At 40.7% G+C, this 21,894-nt stretch overlaps 1 protein-coding gene across 2 annotated transcripts; it reads left to right on the top strand.

Annotated features, from left to right (window-relative positions):
• The first annotated feature begins 922 nt into the window (after positions 1–922).
• On the top strand, positions 923–15,022 carry LOC109405473 (myb-like protein AA). Of its 2 annotated transcripts, none has more exons than XM_019678560.3 (5): positions 923–1,473; positions 1,537–1,710; positions 11,887–12,094; positions 12,162–12,311; positions 12,397–15,022. In XM_019678560.3, exons 1-5 carry the CDS (start codon positions 1,255–1,257, stop codon positions 13,056–13,058), a joined length of 1,413 nt encoding a protein of 470 aa, XP_019534105.3. In that variant the 5' UTR covers positions 923–1,254; the 3' UTR covers positions 13,059–15,022. The 2 variants fall into 2 exon arrangements, with proteins under 2 accessions (XP_019534105.3, XP_019534104.3); XM_019678559.3 differs by having other exon boundaries at positions 924–1,473; positions 11,869–12,094; positions 12,397–15,020.
• Positions 15,023–21,894: the final 6,872 nt, after the last annotated feature.

Genomic DNA, 21,894 nt, shown 5'->3' with positions numbered 1-21,894 from the left:
GATCAAATTACAAACGGAGCAACTATTTCGATGGCCACATTTCCAAGTAAGCTGTGGATATGCATTTGCCAAATCCAACTTACCTTCCACATCCTGCAGCGGCATTCTATGACTGTTCCTCTCGCAGCTTATCCTTATCAGCTAATTTAACAAAATGGATTTCTTGCCAACCGCGAGCACTACGTCGATGTGGTCTCACGGGCAAGCACTGCGCGAGGATACAGGAAACCAGCCGAATACCGATCACCACTCAACTGCAGTTCAATTCTCTACGGTGTGAAAAAAAAAAACTTTAGCACCAAAACAAACAGAACGGATTACGTCACGAACTTTGACAGTTGGTAAAACAGAATGATTCCGCAGGGGTGTGCTTTTTTATAATCGGTAATGCAGAATTACGAAATATTTCAAGCTTGTTTATATTATTCAATGTATCATAAAGTTAACGATAAAGTGATTATAATGTGAATGATTTGAGAAGTTTTTTTGTTCGTGGAAAAGCTCATTTTTGAATGGTAACGATACTTAACAACCCATTCGGTCTATCGTTGAAACCCCAAATATGATACATGTTATCACTAATATGATTCACAGTATCATTGATTTATCATCCATAAAATGATACCACGAATAATCGGAAAACGATAAACTGTATCAGAATCGTATGATACCGTGTTATTCGGGTGGTGATTGGCAGAAAAACTTCACAACACCTGTGGAAGCTCTCATACGCCAAGCTGAAAATCAGACTGCCCCAGTTGGGGCGTTACGCAAAGAAAAAGAGAAACATCAAAATAAACCTCTGCGGATGATGTGTCGTCCCCCTTTCCACGAGTTTGAACGCACTTTCTCAACGTCGACATTGAACGCACTGTTAATGACAAGACCTGTCATTAACAGTGCGTTCAAAGCCGACTCACATCCCCGAGCCGATGCGATGCGAGAGATGCTTTGGCAGGCCATAATAGTTATTGTCATTTTTTACTGTGAAAAATAATTACCTCTTTTAATGGTTTGCAACCTTTTGGAAGGAAAATGTTGGCTTTACCAGTGATCGAATTGTAGTTTTCGGGCATAAAATTGATTACCAACTGGTGCGCGATCGGCTGGTTGTAAAAATTGTGTGATTATCGAACATTCGCGGCAGTTCTGCTGAGTTTTCTCTCCGCCTTCAACCAATCGGTCAAAACAAGAGTTTCGGATTCTCGCGGATTGGTGTTCGGGGGGCACGGATCCACACAATCCGGCGGCAAGATGTCTACGGGGCTGGTGGACAAATCGTTCGTCAGCAGCAGCGACGAGCTGTTCTACCTCAAGTGGAACAACTTCCAGAAGAACGTGAGCACCCAGTTCGAGAAGCTCCGGGAGGAGGACGACCTGGTGGACATCACGTTTGCATGCGAGGGAAAGAAGCTGACCGCCCACAAGCTGGTGCTGTTTGCGTGCAGTCCGTTTTTTAAGGATCTGCTGAAGGTAAGGATTGCGTTGGATGCGTTTTCCGGGACGTCGGCTTGACTGTCGGGAGTTTGCTTTCAGAAAAATCCGTCTCCGCATCCGGTGTTCTTCATGAACGATGTCAAGTACGACGTGCTGAAGGCGATTCTGGAGTACATGTATCTGGGCGAGGTGCACATCACCAATGAAAATCTGAAGGATTTCATCAAAACGGCGGAGGGTTTGCAGATTCGTGGGCTGAGCAAGGAGAATAATGTAAGTCTATCGTTTGTATTAGGGGACCCTACTGCTGGATGGTACGCTTTAAATTCGTGCGTGGTGTTATTTCTGCATTGGGATGGGATAAAGTATAAGGATTCCAACACAGTCACTATTTAATATTTGCAATACTATTGCTGCCGTATCTAATCCCTTTTTTCTTACCAGTCAGACTAAAGTCTGAGTGTTCTCTTCGTGTGACAGCGAACTTTGTTCGATCGTAGAGTTCTGCGGAGTCCTGCCACAATGCGTCTCTGAATTTCTCTGCTGGTGTCGTTGTCGGCGTTTCTCCAGTGAGGCCAAGTACGCGAATTCTTCAGCCGCCTCGATTTCATCACCGTTGATAGGAATTCGGAGTGACGCGGTAATTCCTCCCCCGAGCCCTTTGTATTTCTATTCAAGTTATGAAGGGTCGAGGTTGACAACGAAAAACAAATTGGGTCGTATGGATAAAAAGTAGTAAACTTGAGTTTACTACATTTTTGGTAGTATTTAAATACCTACTACTTGTGGAACATGTTCGTATGGATAAAAACGAATTTACTACCTTACTACTTTCGAACATACTACAAACAAAGCGTTTTGTGTGAATGAAAGCAGTGTTCACTACAAGTTTTGAGTAACAACAAGCTTTAGGTTGCTACTGGTGGTGTAGTAAAGACGGGATTCCGATGAAAATTTCACCGAAATTTGGGAATTAGGGTAGAATATTAACAAATTCGTATAAAACGGATGTTTCCGTAATTATCTTGACTAATTCGATGGAAACTAGTAAACTTTGAAGAAAACATGTGATTTGTTTAGGCATATGCATGGAAATTGTATCAATGTGTTCCGTAATTCCTCTGAGGATTTCTCCCGAACTTCTGTCCCGGAGTATTCCGTGAATTCCTTACGAAATTTCCCCTTGGGTTTCAACCGCAATTTCTTCTTTGAATTCTTACGCCAGTTTCTTACTGACTTCTTCCAGCGATTTCTCTAGCAGTTTTTATAATCCCTGGAGGTTTGTTGGATTTTCTCCCGAGACACCATTCAAAGGTTTTTTCGATTTGCTCCCAGAATTCTTTCCGGAATTTCTGAGAGTTTTTCTTGGGATTTGTACTAGGATTCCTGCTAGCTCTTCCCGGGATATCTTTCAGAGTTTCTCGGGAGATTTCTCCTTAAAGCCTATAAACATTTTCCTAAAATTCCTTCGGAGATTTATATTATTTGTGCTTTTTCCGGAGAACTTTCCAACAGTTTCCCCGCTTTTTGCGATACTTCTGAAGCATTTATTTTCCGAGTTCTTCCGACTATCCTTTAGGTAATTAGAGTTTCTCGACAGATTTCCGCAGTAGTTCCTCTGGAACTTTCTCTTAAAAGTTTGCAGACTTCTAGGGAGTCCTAAGAAAGAGCAATAGAGGGTCGCAAACAGGTTTTTTTCATGGGTTTCAAGGGGATTCGGAAGGTTTAAAAAGGGTTTCAGTGGTTATGAAACTTTCAAAAGTTTGTTTGAACACGCCCATAAGCTTTTAAGGCGCTCAGGGGTTCCAGAGGACTTTCATATAAGTTTTCAGGAAAGTGTCAAGCAGGTTATGGGCTTTACGGGTTTTCAAGTATTTTTAAGAAATGTCAAGGTTTCAGTTTGAGGACGTTGAAGGTAATTACAGCGTTTTTGGGTGTTTCAGAGGGTTGCAGGGCATTTAAGGAGATCTCAGATGCATCCAAGAGATATCTAGAAGCATTTCTAAGGGTTCCAGTTTCAATGGGGTATCGAGGGTTTCAAAGCTAGTCTCAGGTAGACCTGTGCGCCGACTATATTTTGCTCGGCGGCGGCGTGAGGGATATTTTTGGCCGGCAATGCTGTCTCAAAGGAGGGAATTCCCAAAGGAGAAAGAATCCTCAAAGGAATTCTATGAGAAATCAACAAAACATCCAGAGGAATGACCAAAGGAATTCCAAGAGGAAACTCCGAAGGAAATCCAGGAGAAATCTCCGAAGAAATTCCAGGAGGCATTCCCGTTAAAATTTCAGGAGGAATGCCCGAAGATATTTCAGGAGGAATTCTCGAAGGAAGTCCAGAAGAAATCCCCGATAGAATTCCAGGAGGAACCTCCGAAGGAATTCCAGCAGTTTCCCCGAAGGAACTAAAGAAGGAATCCCCAAAGGAACTCCAAAAAGAATTCCAGAAATAATTCAAGGAGGAATTCCAGAAAGAATTCAAGGAGGAATCCCCGAAGGAGTTCCAGGAGGAATCCTCGAAGGAATTCTAGAAGAAATCTCTGAAGGAAGTCTAAGAAGAATCTTCGGATTAATTCCAGGAGAAATCCCCGAAGTAGTTACAGGAGAATCCCCTGCAGGAATCCCAGGGGGAACTCCTTAAGGAAGTCCAGGAGAAATATCCGGAGAAAATACAGGAAAAATCTCTGCAGGAATTCCATGGCGAAACACCGAAAGAATTCCGGTAGGAATCTCCGAAGGATTTTCAGGCGGAATCCTCGAAGGATTTTCTGCGGAATCTCCCAAAGGGAATCTTCTTCCGGATAGGGGAAAAAAATCTTGGAGGAATTTCAGAAGGAAATCCTGGAGTTACACTCACTTGTACAAACTCCAATAAAGATCCCTCAAGAATATCCTAGAGAAATGCCAGATTATAATCCTAAGGAAATTATTGAAGGAACTCCTACAAGATTTCCCGAAGAAACTTCTGTAGGAATTTCTGAATAAGCTTCTGGAGAAATCTCTGATGTAACTCCGGAAGGCATCCGTGAGTCCTCCTGGAAAAATCTCAATCTAAATCTACAATTTGAAAGAACACCAGGAGCGTTCCCTGGTAGAACTCCTGGAAGAATCCCTTAAGAAACTTCTCCCCTAAAGATGTCATGAAGGAATCTTAGAGAAAAAAAACTCTTATTTAGGAATCCCTGAATAAACTTCAGGCGGATTCCCTGGATTCTCCTGCAAGTATTCTTCTATAAGAGATTTCTGAAGGAATTGCTGAAGGATTCTCTGAATATATTCAGAATACTAAGGCAAAAAAATCTAAGGAAATTCATTGGAGCGGTCTTATGAAAAATCTCATAAGAAAGCTCTTAGGAAAATCATAAGATATCTTGTAAAACGTTATTCCAGAAAACCCAAACTTTTTATTGGAAGCTAACCACCCCAACTTCCGAAGCGTCGATGGGCGCGTGAGTAAAGCACGTGTTCTCCGATCTCGACGCCCCTGGTGCGATTCCAGGTTGCGATTTTTATTTATATTGCGCAAAAATATTTCATAAGATGTCTTATGGAATGATATCATAGGAATTTCTTATGGAAGTCAAAACTTTTCATAAGACAGACTTATGACCTTCTTAAGATCAGTTTTCTCAGTGGATGAATCTCTGAAGGAACTCCTATAGGATTTTTTTAAGAAACTTTAAAAGGAATCCCTGCAGGAACTCCTAGACTAATTCCTAAAGCCCTCCTGCAGGAATTTCTGAAGCAATTTCTTACGGAATTCTTTTTGGATCTCCAGGAGTCATTTATGAATCCTCCTGAAAGAATCTCTGAAGGGACTTCTGGAAGGATACCTGAGCGAACTCTTGTTGAAATAGCTTAGGAAACTTCTGAAGGGTGAAGAAATTCCTTATAATCACCTGGAGGTATCCCTGATTCCTCCTGATTCTATTAGGGAGATCCCTGAACGAGCTCCTGGAGATCATCGAAGAAACTTCTGAAGCAATTCTTGAAAGAACTCCTGTAAAAATCTCTGGAAAATTTTCATGAGGCATCTCGAAGTATTTCCAAGAGGAATCCCCGAAGGAGTTTCAGGAGGGTTTCTTGAATAAATTCCAGGAGAGATACTAGAAGGAATTCCTGTAGGAACCCTTGATGAAACTCCTGAAGTGATCTCTGAAGGATCTCCTTGAGCGATCCCTACAGAACGTCAGGAGATATCCCTTGTTAGAATTTCTGAAGGATCTCCTGGAGGAATCTCTGAGGAAACTCCTGGACTAGTTCCTAAAGAAACTCCTGTAGGAATTCCTGAAGGAATTTCATAAGGGATCCCTGAAGGAACTCTCAGACTTATCTCTGAAGGACTTCCTATGGGAATATCTGAAGGAAAAGATCTTCTGGATGAATCTCTGATATATCTCTAGGCATCCCTGATTCGTACTAAAAGAATTTCTGAAAGAACTCCTAGATTTTTTTCTGAAGGTACATCTGTCGAGATCTTCCAGAAAGATCTTCTGAAAAAATATCAATGATGAAACTTCTGTAGGCACCCTTGAAGAATTTTCTGAAAGAATTCCTGGTAGATCTCCTGGAGACATTACTGAATCGTTCTGAAAGAATCTCAGAAAAAAAACTTCTGGAGAGATGTGAATGATGAATAATGAATGAAATCTAATGAAAAAATAAATAAAATTTCTAAGAGTTTCGCGTTTGAAAGGACACCCTGAAATTCCATTTGAATTTCTTCAGACAAAAAATAGACAGACCAAAGTTCCAATGCCCAGACTTTCAAGTGTTAGAACGTTGTTCTTAATTCCAAAATCATAACTTTAATTATTGAATTCGTTTCATGAATATTATCTTAGATTTATTGTTTCCAATATACGATCCGTTTTTGGACAATCTCATACTAATCTGCTAGAGACTGGTTTTGACTAGCGTCCATAACTGCGAAAGGAACCGAATCCAAATCATCGATTTTCTCTTTCGCTAATGATCGTGTTACATTTACAGATGAGAAAATCGATGATCATGAGAAATCAACTATGTATTGCAGTCAAACAGCGGCGTATGGCGTGCCGCCGGTACCTCGGTCGGCGTCGGCGTGGGACAAAAAGTGTCGTCGGTAGCGGCGCACAGGTCTGGTCTCAGGGAGTTTTAGGGGTCTCAGATGGTCTGATGGGTATCTGAGGGGGTATCAGGGGCCTGTCAGTGGATCTCAAGGTGGCTCAGGGGGAAATCGGTGGGTCATAGGATGTTGCAGGGAGTTTCAGACAGTGGCGTCTCGTAACCTCACTTTTTACCTGTTCAACGACCCTAAAACTTGCATTTGCGGAGAATTCATGATTAAAATCAAATTGAAAATGGACGAAAACGACTATTTTCATCATTTTCTACAAATTACAAACTAATTTGATGAGAAAATTCAAGAATTTACGTTCGTTGAACAGGTAGATTTGAGGTTAGGGAATCGCCACTGGTTTCAGAGGATTCCTAAAGATTTTAGGGCATTTCAAGGAAGTTTCAGGAAATTCCATGGAGTATCAGTGTTTTAGGGAGTCTCAGGAGGATTCAGGGGTTTCAGGGGATTGCGAGAAGATTTAGGACGGAGTGGGTTTCAGATGTTTTTTAACGTTTCAGGGGGTTTCAGGTATGACGTTGGATGCCCTTTAAACTTCTTGAAACGCCTCTGAAAAGGTTTCAAACTCTATGAAACAGATCTCAACTCCCTTTAATCCTTTAAAAGACACGGACACGTTTAGTACTTCCAGTGAGCTATTCGCTCTTTGAAGGAAGCACGACACTAGACAACGGACTAGCATGCAACGCCCAGTGGCACAGCTGAAAACTTTTCCTGACAGCTGCGGCGGGAATCGAACCCGCGCTTCTGGCACGATGCGACTAAATGCTTGGTGACACTAGCCGCACGACCACGAAGCCCTTTCGGGACGACTTTTTTCGCCAACCTTGCCGCTGTTTAACGCGTCAGCGAAGTGCCAATGACTCACCCGTTTTCAAAGGGTTAAATCTGCCTGGAATGCCCATGAAGTGCATCTAAAACTCGTTGAAATTTTGAACACTGGTAGTAAACTTGGAAAAATTGCTGTGAGAAATGTCCGGATGATCATTGCAACACGTCTTGGAAACAATTAAAAAAAAAACCTGACTGTACGAGAAATAACCTGGAAAACCGCAGGAACTCCTGTAGACCTTTGGAGAAAGTCTAAGATGAGTTTTGAAATATTTACTCTGAGAGACATCCAGGGAGCAATACTGGAAGGAATCTTCAAAGATAAATTTTGGGAGATACTCCGAATGAAATCTCAACACCCTTGAAAGAAACAACATAGCGCACGGCCCACGGGTAACTTTCACGCAGCGAGCCAAAAGACAAAGGAGTTTTCACTCATATTTGTGTACGACTGGATCAACACAAAAAATGTGCTGATCCGGTGTTACACAAATTTGCGTGAAAATTCTATTGTCTTTTCGGTCGCTGCGTGAAAATTACTCGTTGCACTGTGTACATCAAGTTTTGCGTGAAGGCGAGAACCTTTGAGCAATATTTCAGGAAAAATTCCGGGAGTAATCCCGTTAGGGATCCAATGAACGATTCCTCAAAAAACCTCTGGAAGAAATTCCGGGATAAGCTAATGAAAAATACATGAAACATCCTGGGAGGAACTTTAGTGGAGATCCTAGGAATAACTTCTCCAATCGTTCGAAAATCTCTGGGAGAAATCACGGGAAGAACTTTTTTTTTTTTTTTGCTAGGTTTCTAGCTGCACTCCGAATAGAGGCTTGCACCAAAAACATAACCTCATCGAATTCTCATACGATTTGTAAACATTGCCCTCAAATTTTTTTTGAGGGCAAGGACGGCTTTATGGACCGACGCCGAAGGAAAGAAAGAGAAGGAGACAGTGATGACGTCAGCGTGCAAGCGCTCATAGAGTTGAAACCTCTACACTAGACCCGAAGATAGAAAAGAATACGTAATCTTTCAGAAGCAGTTTGCCAGCCGTACGCGAAAAATGATATCCATTAAGACACAGTTGCCTACTGACTCAGAAAGTTACGGTAGAAGGTTGGAAATTTTTCAATTGGTCAGTCAGTCAGGATTTGCCTATGTAGTGTTATGGTCACACGGTTTGTGTTTGTCTTCTTGTTTGGTTTTGTGGTATGGTTCCGTTCAATATATATTACTCCTCGTTAAGTCAGTTGTCATATGTTTGTTTTTTTATCGAATCAATCGAACGTATGTTGAAATATAGTCAATCCTGGGTCAAACTGTTTTCTTGATTTCGCGAATCGTTTTCTCTGTGTTCATCTCTTGTGTCCTTAAATTATCATCGGTCTAAAACCCACAGAAACATTTAACTAAACTTCTGATATTTTTATGTTGGTGTCATAATACCATTTAAGAGATAAACAAAAATACGCCAAGTTGATCAGTTGATTGCAATAAAATATTGAAATACCGTCAAACGGGGTTACTTGCAACAGCGGTGTAACTTGCAACACGATGGCATACAATAAATGTGAACTATTTTCGCATAATAATGAAAACTGGTATGCTCCACCATTTCGGTTATCGAAATTATGTGTACCAAAGATTGTTTTAATGAAAAAATCAGTTTTGTTTCTTTGCTTTTTGTTTAGCTACACTGTTAAAACGGTTTGCTCATTTTATGCCATAAAAACAAGTATGAAAATCGTGCTTTACCTCTCTCCTATGGTAAGTGCGATCAGTCTGATGACCATCCTTGCAGTTAGGGTATCTAATAGTGAGCTTGACTAAACGATAAAAGTTTGATAAACTTATCGACTAAGTAATGTAAAAAATCATTATCATGTTCGACAACCACTATGGGGTAACTTGCAACAGTTGAAATTAACAAAAATTTCTATAATTTATTTTCATTTCACGATATTTCGGATAGAAATAATCAAAATGGGTCATTGATTAATTACGTAACATGCTCATTTTCAAATGTCGACTCAATATTACATTTTTTTTGTGCGTGACTTCCAAACATTGTTAGAGACTTTCATATTTTGAAATTTTATTCATGTTTCACCTCGATGAAAGTTTAATTGAGTTTATGAACGTTCGTAAATAATCACCAACATCTATTCTGAACCTAGATGGAGTAAATTATTTCAATAGAATGCCCAAATTGAAGGATTTTATATTTATAAAGATGAATTTGAGCACCCATTCATATTATTTTAACTGATGTAGCCAAATATCATTTTAAACTAAAAATTACCTAAAGATTACTCACTTTACCTTTTCAACAAATTACATTAAGCATTGTTGACACTTTTTAACTAGTACTGAGTCATGATATCCATTTATATTTCATATTTGACGGACTCAGACCTGCTGTGAAAAGATATACTCTCGCTTAGAATAACTACCAAGCCTTCAATGAAAAAATGTTTTTGAGTTGGCTAGTGTACATCTTTTCAAAGCATTTTCCATGCATTACATCAAAAACTTATAATATGACCAAGAATTAGAATGCTAGTGTACTTTAATGATAGCTGACTTAGCTTCACGTCATGTGTTGCAAGTTACCCCACAGACGGGCTAACTTGCAACAAGCATGTATTTCGCTCTTCCTGATTAGGTAGCAACGTATTTTAGTAATTAAAGTCCTGCATAGTATTCTACTCGTGGTAATTAGTGTACACGATGCTTTACAGTATGTTTCAAATGTTAAGATTTTCAATGGTATTGCTTCAAAGTCGAAAAGTGTTGCAAGTTACCCCATTTGACGGTAATAAAGATTGCTTGTCTATTATGTATGCATCCCACTACAAATACTATGAAAAATATTCAAATTCGTTCAATTGTCCTATCGGTCCTGCCTAGATAAACCATGTCATTTTCTCAAGTGTAGCCTAGAAATGTCAACCTAGTCATACACAAGTAACGTTGTTCAGTTAATAAAAGCAGTCAGTTTTTGTTCAAAATGTCACGTCGAACGCATTGACGTCAACAATGCGTTCAAATGTTCGCACGTTAGCTTCGAATCTATCAGCACAATTAAGTGCTGCAAATCTCCTTCTCACTATTAGTTCTTCGGTCGATTTTAATTGCTTTATTTAAAGAAAATATGATCAACTAACATTGTAAAAATTCGAAAAAGCAACTATGACATCAATAAATTACTAATCAAAATCAACCGAGAAACGTGGGAAATAGAGCTCAAACAACATTTTGAAGTAAAAGGTTCCAAAACCTGTCACAAATCCTACAATACTTTTATTAGGATTTGTAACGATCATCAAAACCTTCTTAAATCCAACCGACTTTGAACTATTGCTTGGGAATAGACTCTAATGAGCCCTGGCGGATCCTCCATGTTTATCGAGCATGTCTGATGCATATGACCAGCCATACTCCATCTGCAGCAGCCGGTTCGTGATGAACCGTTGGAGGCGCATTAAAGTGTTAAAAAGGTGATATGTTTCACTAAAGAACACTACATTACAATAATCAAAATGAAACTCCTTCACTTTAATACCGAACTTGGCCAGGGGAGAAATCACGGGAAGAACTTGGGAAAAAATTCCGGCTGGAACAGCGGAAATAATTGCAGAAAGTAATTCAAGAAGAATCCCGGAAAAACTTCTAAGAGGATTGTTGAATACTGAGAAAACTTTCAGCATAGAAGGAATCTTTTGAGAAATTCCGGAAGGTATTTTAAGACGTCGCTCTTAACGAGTTCCAGAATCCCTGATGGATTTTTTTTAGAAATCCAAAGTAACTCCCAGATTCGTCCGCGTCCACCCAAAATTTGCAATCTCTTCTCGGAGTCGTAGGCTTGCCAGAAGTGTCTGCTTAATTTGTGAGCTCTCTTGTTGCTAAAGTACAAATATCCAGATTATTCTGGATTCAACTTGCTTACCGAATAATCATCCGGATAAATATGCGAATTCTTCGCGAAACCACAAGCTTTCATCAAAAATCTGCAGTGTTACGCGTAAAAGATTTGTTTGACATTTCTGCACTACACGCATGTCGTAAACGCTCGTTCGGCAGCATCGGTTGGCGCGTAACATTGTTCTGATTCTGATCACAATTCTCTGCTAATATGCTCAGTCCTAGGATCTCAAGCTACATAGAGAGCATGCCTCATTGACTGGCCGGTATAGCTATACACAGCCGCTGGATGGTAGAACAGACGCTGTATGAGCCTCCTTGGTGAAGAGACGCTCGGGGCGTACCTCTTTAATCTAACTGAAGTCAAAAGAACAACAGTACCCAGGCTACACTACTATTGTTTTTGAAAACGGTCTCTTAATTTATCCAGTTGTATACTAATCATTTACTTGCCCACTTTCAATCAATGGAAATGATGGTAACTAATCTAATACTAAGCTACACCCACAACGATTCGTTCAGTTGAACTCTTATCACATTCCAATCTCAACCAACACTAGGCTCTATCAAATACGCAGGCTGACATGGTGATCCCTCCCGCAAACCAGCATGTTCCCCTGCGTAAAGAGGAAAAGGAAACCACCGTGGTGGAGAACGTCCTACTGGAGGAATTCTGTCGCAAGCGCCCGGAGCCGGGTGAACTCACACATACCACGGTCGGGCTGAACATCAAACGGATGAAAACCGTCGATACCCAGATCCCGTCAGTGGGCGGCCAGGACAATGGTAAGATGAATTGCCCGGTTGGTTCAACAACTCGGAAACGTTTCAAACGTTATCTAACCCATTTCAGGATCCAATGTAGAACCCAAGGTGGAGATGGTCGAGTACTTGGAAACGGAAAGCACCAACCACCAGTCGCCGACCTACTGCAGTATGGACAATTACACGGAAAAGAGCAACTCCCGGAACAACATTACCCACATGGTCCAGATTAATGCAGGTAAGTGCTGTTGAAGCAAAAAGCCCCTTGGGAACGCAATTTCAATTTGTCATTTCATGTACATTCCAATCGATCATTCTCTTAGCTGGTTTCACGCAAACCCAAACGCAACCAGGCAGTTCGGGACACCAGCAACAACCGCAGCAACAACAACAGCAGCATGTTCAACATGAGTACAAATCCGAAGAAGACAGCAGCTGGATGGACAAATCGCTCGACAACATCTCCGTAAACTCCGAGCAACCGACCGGAGGCAAGTTCAAGCCCAAATCCGGCGGCAACCGCTCGAATCGTTCAACAGACGACAAAACCAACTGCCTGACGCCTCGCTGCTGTCCGGTGTGCTCCCGGTTGTACTCCAACGTGTCCAACCTGCGGCAACACATGCGACTAATCCACAACCCAACGGCGGTCTGCTGTCCCATCTGCCAGAAGCACTTCAACTCAGAGCTCTATCTGAAGCGGCACTACTCGTCGATCCATTCGATCAACACCGGTGGCAACCAATCCGACGGCGAGATGGTCGATCAGAAGCCACCGCCATCGCAGTTGGCCCAAGTACAGCAAACGCAAGCCCAAACTCCCCAGCAGCAGCAACAGCAAACCACTCAACAACAACAGCAGCAACAGCAACAACAACAACAGCAGCAAACCCAACAGCAGGCCACGGCACCAGCCAGTACCAACACCTGGAATCCATATCACCATCACGATACGACCCAGCTGGTGAATCCATTCATAAAATAATCACTATTAGCGGTCACCACCTCTCCTAGTAGTGGTAAGTCACATGTGCAGGTACAACAGCAACAGCCACAGCAAGAGCAGCCAAGTCTTTCTCAGTTCGTGACAATCTGCTCGTTGGGTCGGATAGCAGCTGTCCGAGATGACGTTACTTCGCTGCTACGGCAGTGATTATGTGTTTGATTTCGTTTTAGGTTATCTGTTAGGTAATTAGGCAACTGAATGTCTATAGTGGAACGTTTCTCCGTGTATAACGGTTTATAGGGATTGAAGACATAATATATAATTGTTATCGAGTTACTTGACCGTGGTATGGCAGGGACCACACGGAAATCAGTGGCTTATGGAATCGAACGTTGAAACCCTGCTATGTATCTTCTTCTTCTTGGCGCAACGTCCCAATTGGGACAAAAGGTTGATTCTCAGCCTTTTTATCCACAGTTATTTACCCTCCAGTGATCGCGTTATTGTATTTCGCTTTTTGTACGCTGTTATTGTATCTCGCTTTTTGTACTCAGCATTAGCGTGGTACTGGCGAAGACGGCCAATCACGCAAGATGCGGAAGGTTTACTGAGAGCTTTTTGTAACTTGTCCTGCCTACCATATCATTCGGGCTTTGGCAACCTTCTGGATGCCGGGTTTAGCGTAGAGCGCAGGGAGCTCGTGATTCATTCTTTGGCGTCATACATTGTCCTCCCGCACACTACTAAAGCTCGCCCTTAACACTCGAATTGCTTGCTTGTAGGTCCTCTTCGAGCATTGTCCAAGTCTCATTTCCAACGTTTATTTTAGGCTCATGCGCCAACAGACATAACGGTGTCGAATTCATATGAAACTTGTGTTTACAATTTCACATTTTGATCTTATTGACTGTGTTAGTTTTGGGGAACCGTAATGCTTACAGTTTGGTCGAGTTGAAGGGAAACAATAATATTCGAGCAAGAAAGATGATGAAGGGAGCTTTTTGTTGACACTTGACAGCATGGTGTGGCGTATTGCTGCTGGTCAAGACTAGCGTAGTAGACAAACGACAATCTGTAACGATACAAACAAACTATTTTCGAAGGGATACGAGGCGAACAAGTGGAACAACAGGACGGGGTATCAAACGAAGACTTCAGCTTGTTTCAAAAAGTCGTACACAAGATTCATGTCCTCAAGATCAAGTTCACCCAACACATCTTTAATGTCTTCCTTTTCTGGTTTCCCCGGTCTCCGAGAGATATACATAAATCGGATCTGTCAATACGGTATTCGGGGCTTTCCCACAAAACATGGTTGATATCTTGATAACCGGCACCACAGCTACAACGATTGCTATTATCTGTGAGCTCTATTTGATAGAAATGCGAGCCCAGAGAGACGTGATTGGAGATAAGTCGACACATTATCTTGATAAAACCAGTCAGTCGTTTGCAAGGAACCGAGTTAGGCATATTCCTAAAACTGCTACTAACGCTTCGTGGACGTGCGACTAGTGTCACCAAGCATTTAGTCGCATCGTGTTGAGGAGCGCGGGTTCGATTCCTACCGCAGCTGTCAGGATTTTTCGGCTGTGCCGCTGGGCGTTGCATGCTAGTCCGTTGTCTAGTGTCGTGCTTCTTTCAATGTGCCAATAGCTCACTCGAAATATTAAACGTTTCCGTGTTTAAGGCTTATCCTGGGTCGTTCGGTTCACCTTCCTGCATGTAATTCGTTTTCGATACATTGGCCACCTGACCGGCCTTTGCTGCTTCGCGTTTCAGGCGGGTGTACAGCTTTGTCACCGTTCCAAATGATCTGCCGATGATAGGGTAGCGAACCACTTGGGCACTCTTCGCTATAACTCAGTCAATTCTAAACCAATTGACTTGACATTTTGTACACGACTAGATACTGTACGTATCCCGTCGCGTTCCAGAAATTGTGCCAATAGGAGGCAATCAGTGAAGTACTAGATTGAAAGTAGTGAGGTGGATTTTTGTATGGTGAGATGATCGATTCTCCATTTCTGCAATAAAATGGTACAAACAATGTGGGTTATATGATTTCTTGCCTAATTTGATGCTGATTGAGCAAAAGTTTGGATAACTGTGTTGTTGTATTATTTATTTCTTGCAACTTCAACAACACAGTTACCCAAGCTTTTGCTCAAACAGCAACAAATTAGACAAGAAATCATATAACCCACGCTGTTTGCACCATTTCATTGCAGAAATGGAGAATCGATCATCTCACCATACAAAAATCCAGCTCACTACTTTCAATCTAGTACTTCACTGATTGCCTCCTATTGGTTCAGAATTGGTTGAGTTATAGCAGAAAAGTTCCCAAAATAGGACGCCTGCCGAGTTGGTTCCACTTCCCTATCCATGTCGTCAACGAAACAAACAAATTGACTGGATCAGTTGAAAAGCGTACCCTAGCTGCTACAGCCGGCTCTCAGTATGACATCCTGTAGCTTGCGCAATGTTGAACAGCAGGCACGAAAGTCCATCACCCTATCGTCAATCCCCATCGGGTTCGAACGAACTGGAGTGGTCGCCGGAAATCTTAACGCAGTTTTGAACATCGTCCATTGTTGTTTTTTTATCAATCTTGCAAGAGTGGTTCTCGTGCATCATGTTTCATTGCTCTGTGCGGTCGATTTTGTCACATGCCGACTTGAAATCGATCAACAGGGGGATCCGATATTCACGCCAATTCTGAAAAATCTTTAATACGATAAAGATCTGACCGTTATCGACGGCTTAATAACTTCCTACGAACTTATTTGACGACGGTGCGCATAGTTCATAGACGACGGAAGATGAACTGCCTGGGATAGTACTTCCGCCGCCTCGGAGTCAGACTAAGGCCTGAGTGACCTCTGCTGTACGTAGGAGTCGTCTCCATTCGACTCGGTCAGATCGTCCTCCACTCGCTGCTCACCACGTCTTCTTGTATCGTTCGGATGACTTCTCGAGAGCCATTTTAGTCGAACTGCTATCCGACATCCTGATGAAGTGACCCTCCCACCGTACTCCCGATTTTGACGGGGGGGGACGACTGTTGGTTCTCTTAGCAGCTGATGCAGCTCGTAGTTCATTCGCTTTCTCAAGTCCCGTCTTCCATCTGCACTCCGCCGTAGATGATACGCAGCACTTTCCGTTCGAAAACTCCAAGGGGAGTTCTGCGGAGACCAAAGTAAATGTCACAATGCGGCATTTCTTCTGCTGATGTCGTTGTCGACGGTCGTCGATAGAGATCCTCCCTAGAGCCTTTTGCCATCATGTACTACTTTGTCTTCGACACATTAATGATTATGCCAATTCGCCTAGCTTAATCCTTTAGTCGGATGCACGTTTCCGCCCTTGTCTCAAACTTACGAGATATGTCAACATGATCGGCGGAACCAAGTAGCTGAACGGACTTCGTGAAAATCGTACCACTCGTGTTTATTCCCGCTCAAACACGAAAGCCCATCACCTTGCCGTAATCCTCTGAGAGATTGCAAGGAACTCGAGAGTGTCCCTCATACTCGAACTACGCACATCACTCGATTCATCGTCGCTTTAATCAATCGTGTCAGTTTATCCGAGAATCGAATACGGTGCATAATCTGCTACAGCTGCTATAGCTGATCTCGATCGATTGTGTCATACGACGATTTAAGATCAATGAACAAGTGAAATGTGGGCACGTTGTATTCGCGGCATTTCTTTGGCACTGTTTTTCAACCGGTCAATCTCCTCTACAATCTGTTGGAGGTCAGGGGCCGGAAGGGCTAATACTTGATAGGCAGCATGCAGAATGGTGATCGCTCGGAAGTCCTCACACTATAATTTCACGTGTCTAGTGATAGAATAGAGCGAATTACCCGCTTCCTTCAACTTCTTCTATAGCTGCTCAGTTCAATCTCCCAGTTTCGGACTAGTAACCTGTGACGATATGTGGCTAACTTTTCCGAATCGGAGGAGTACCGTTCATTAATCAGAACGTAGTCGATTTGCGATTCAATCTGCTGTGATGATCTCCAAGACTGTGTTGGAAAAAAAATGCTACGAACGGCCATGTTTTTGGATGTGGCGAAATTGATGTGTCGTAGGTCGCTTTCATTCGTCAGCTAGTGGGCGCTGAACTTTCCAATCGTCGGTCTGAATTCCTCCTCTATCTATCTATCTATCTATCTATCGCTTTAACTGAGGGTTCATATCTACTATGATGATTTTGACATCGGGACCTGGGCATCGTTCGACGCAACTCGACTTGAATGAGGTGACTCACCGTTTAACTCAAATGGAGAGTTATCTAATTCGAGTCAAAATTTCTCACCTCGATATAACACAAATCGAGCTGCGTCTCGTCACTCCATTCGCAGAATGAGCACATCTGTCATCATCAGTGCTTTGAGTTCGGGCTGTGCACGTTGAAGAATTGTGATCACGCGCTTCTGCATATCGCCCAAAACAGTTCTTGTAGATTGTATGGTTATCACTAATCGTTAGCACCATGGACCCTGTTCAACGGCCCTTATTATGAGTGTCACTACACGGTGAAAATCGTTCACGGTGACACATTGCGAATCCACGGTGAAAAAGTTGTGGGTTAATCAAATGGGAATCACTTTCACCGTCCTTATTACCGGTGTCACTTTTTCGATTTCACCGTGAAGTGACACTCGTAATCAGGCCCAACACATCCCTTGCTGCTACGATGCCTAATTCCAACGCATTTGTTTAGTACGAGTCAGGGATTTATTCGTACAGAAACTCTTCGAACCGTCAAATCAGATTGAGCAGATACAATTGCCCTTATCAATAGATGTGTAAACAAAATGTGGGACTATTACATTCAGACATCCAGTCAAAAGCTCATGAAGCGTTTCCCTTCACGATCAATCCAGTTGCCTATAACATAAAGATATGAATTCAATGCACACAACAGAATAATTATAACATCAATTTGGAATGATCATCCAAAAAAATAACGGAACAAACTGTACCAAATTCAAAAAAGGCCCAAACCCTGCTATCATTCAGACATGCACGAGTCGGAATCTAAATTGAAACCTCCTATCCCTTAGATAATAATGCACATTTCATAAAAGAAAAACAAAACTCAAAATAATAATGTATAATTGTACTTAGCATGAAATGGAACTCTCCTTCAAAACAAAATTATGTACAAAATTAATCAAACGACACACAGCAAACAACAACAACGTGATAGGTACAATTCACTTTTCGTTGATCTATCCAAGAGTGTCGTTAGTGGCGCAGATATTCGCCATTGTTTTAATTCTACCCCGTAAGAGCTAACAAACAACATAATTGTGGTGTGTGCTTGTGTTACATTTTGTTTGTATGCCCTAGATTACGTTTTATTTTTTAACTACACACTCATCCGGAAATGATAGTTGCAAGTTTGATTTGTTCATCTCCACCCACCACTTCCTTGAACACATTTAGAGCTATAATTTCGTGACAAATTAGAATTAAGGCTTTTAATGAATACCCAGAGAGGAACATTGATGGTGGTACAGAAGCAGAGGAATAAACCGGTTAGGTAAATCTAGTATCTAGGTAATTATGTGGTTATTTGCTAGGTAATATCAGTAAGTGTTTAAGAACCTATACATACATGGAAAGATAACTTCAATATTACGCGGAGGATGATAATCCTCTGCTCCGGGGGGAATTGGAACCCCTTTATAGTGGCGCCATGAGCTTCATGGGGCATGTAAATACCAGTTATATTGAGTAAATTGATTGAAGATGAAATAAAAGCTTAAGGATAAATCAAAACTGAGGTTGTTTATTTTCATTAGAAGAATCCTATATGGGCATCTGAAAGATTCGATCGAGATTTCTTCTCTCGTAAAGACCATCCCGCAATCCACTGCTGCTGACTGAATACATTGCTGAAATCTTTCCTCAGCTCTGCTATGGCTACGGCTCGTGCTCGTGCACATGTCCGGGTAGTATCGTCCAGCGGCATTGTCCAACGATGTTCGTCCTTCTCGGTGTGGTGGATAATTTAACCACTGATCTATTGTTTTCTACTGCTGGTTCCTCAGAACCAGTTAACCACTGGGCCCATAGCCTGTTGTAAAATGTGTGGTATTACTAAGGTTAAAACCATTTTAGATAACTTGTTCACGCTTAAGAGAAAGGTTGTTGTTGCGGGGTGGACTTTCTTCGGCACGAATAGACAAAAATTGAAAGCAGCTTTGTGGTGGAGCAGCTTCAATGCTGGAAATACAGTGTATCAAACAATTGTCCGTACAGCATTTTTTTGGCCAAAATAATTTTTCATTCAAATGTTTATAACCTTTTTATACGTTAATCAAAAACGCTGAAATTTTGACCAATCATGAATCATATATTAAAAATCCATTGGTAAAATTTTGAGCGAGATCGAATAAGTTTTCTGAAAGTTGTAGAACTTGTTGTAGAAAAACTTATAAGATTTTTGCACACATTTTTAAAACATTATATCTCAGTATGTACTCGATGAACCTTTTTCATTTTTTTTTGTGTTACAGCTGATACCTAAGGCTTTCATATGCTGCTATTTTTGAGGTTTTATATTAACTACAAAAATTATGAAAAATGTGCTTATGTAGTTGGCGATATTTAAAATACAGGTCGGACTCGATTATCCGGGTGACTCCAAAATTATTTCACCCCGGATAATCGAATCACCCGGATAATCGAGCCATGCTTCTTTTCTTTTATTTTTGATGTTCTTCAATCAAAAACTGTTCGTTAAACATAGAAGCTAACATACATAACGTTGTAGTGCCTAAACTAAACGTCTAGTATTATTACAACCATGTTTTTTGAAAATGAAATTTTAGCTGAAAAATGTGAAAAAATAAAAACATTTTTAAATGGGCTAAATCCTACTTACATGTGTTGTATTTGAGGTTCATCACATTTGTTGACATATTGTAACCTAAAAATTTGTAAACAAAGCAAAAACAAACTTTTCCCCGGATAATCGAGCCATTTTTCCCGGATAATCGAGCCCCGGATAATCGGGCCCCCGGTTAATTGAACCCCCGGATAATCGAGTCCGACCTGTATTACCATATTTTGCACATATAATCTGCCAAACGTTTTCCACCAATAAAAGTGCATTAACTGAACGGAAAATACATAGGACCTACTCTTCATATGTAGTTCAGTAGGTCCTGTATAAAAATATTACATTAAGAGAATTTAAAAACGTTGAAAACACTTGGCACTTTTATTGATCAAAGTATGATAATAGTTATTTATGTAACGAGTTGCAAAAAGTTGATTTTTTCAGCACGAGTCGGCAAGCCTCGTTGGATAAATACGAAGAGTGCTGAAAAAATCGATTTTTGCAACGAGTTCCATACAAAATTTTATGCAATGATTTTTTTTCATAATGCAACTCATTTGAGTTGCATAATGTTCATAATGCAACTCAAATGAGTTGCATTATGAACATTATGCAACTATTTTTCATGATGCAACTCATTTCAGTTGCATAATAAACCGATTCGAAAAAGTAGGTCATTATGATACTGAAATGGGTTGTATTAAATAGATATTATGATACTGAATTGCATAAATTTACTAATGACACTCTGAACATATACAGATTTTTCATATTTTTTGTAGTGAATATAAAACCTCAAACGAAGCTGCATATGAGAACCTTAGGTATAAGCTGTATCGCAGAAAAAATAGAAAAAGTTTCATCGAGTACATATTGAGATAAAATTATTTGAAAATGTGTTCAAAAATGTTATAAGTTTTACTAAAAGTTCAATAACTTTCAGAAAACTTATGCGATCTCGCTCAAAATTTTACGAATGGAGCTTTGATATATGGTGCATGATTGATCAAAATTTCAGCGTATTCGATTGATGTATAAAAAAAGTTATGATCAATTGAATGTAAAATTATTTTGACCAAAACATTGCTGTACGGACAATTGTTTGATACACTGTACATCATTTATTATAATACAAACTAATTAACACTCAAAACTCTCTTACATTTTGCTATCTTTACTCGCACTACATCCGCCTCTTACCACAACAGTTTACTTTCTGCTTAGGCACTGAACCGTGTTGCCAGTTTCATCAAACTCAAATCTTTCTCAACAGTTGTCTTTATTGAAATACATCTTGTCAGGCCACTATCAGTGGGCGTTCTACTCGATCGATATTCAAACATATACATTAGGATGGGGCGGGGCAAGATGGGTCAGTGCCATTTTCGAGCGCATTACTCATGTTTTGATTATGTTAATAATTTTGTTAGATGACCAGCATGAATATACAAAAGTTTGGGGCATTGATTGAAAAATTACTCACTCCCATTGGAAATAAAAAATAAAATGGTTTTTGGCAATTTTTCTTATTTGATACATTCCATATAATCTCCATATAAACGACCGCGGGGCAAGATGGGTCACCTTAAATTTTGAACGTATTTTTGGAACATTCAAAAGTTATTTATTTTTTATTACAAGACTATCTCATAATTGACTTCAATCAAGCGGAATGAATGCTTAAAATTATAACATAAAATTATGATATTTTTTTTAGTGAAAACATCGATTTTCAAGTCGCCTTAGGACCACTCAAATCGTAAAGTTTTTTTATATTCCAAATTAATTTATAAAATGTTTACTAGTAGCTCTTGTTTACTCAGTATGGATATGGAGTATGTATGGTATGTGGGGGCAAGATGGGTCAGGGGGCAAGATGGGTCAGTACCATTTTCAATCGCACAATATAAGTTTTGAATCTTTCAATAATTTTCCCAGATGAACGACGGGGATACACAAAAAAGTGGTATATTGTTTTGAAAATTCTATACGTTCCTCGCACAGAAA

The sequence above is a fragment of the Aedes albopictus genome, chromosome 1 (genome assembly GCF_035046485.1).
Source record: "Aedes albopictus strain Foshan chromosome 1, AalbF5, whole genome shotgun sequence".
Lineage (NCBI taxonomy): Eukaryota > Metazoa > Arthropoda > Insecta > Diptera > Culicidae > Aedes > Aedes albopictus.
The sequence above is the reverse complement of the archived record's forward strand: the minus strand, read 5'-3'. Positions and strand labels throughout refer to the sequence as shown.

What these genes read in the sequence shown, in the direction of transcription:
- LOC109405473 (XM_019678559.3), top strand. Translation starts at nt 1,255, where the DNA reads ATGTCTACGGGGCTGGTGGACAAATCGTTCGTCAGCAGCAGCGACGAG. An exon ending in AGTGGGCGGCCAGGACAATG is followed by an intron (nt 12,095 to 12,161) that starts GTAAGATGAATT and finishes AACCCATTTCAG; the next exon opens with GATCCAATGTAGAACCCAAG. An exon ending in CATGGTCCAGATTAATGCAG is followed by an intron (nt 12,312 to 12,396) that starts GTAAGTGCTGTT and finishes TCATTCTCTTAG; the next exon opens with CTGGTTTCACGCAAACCCAA.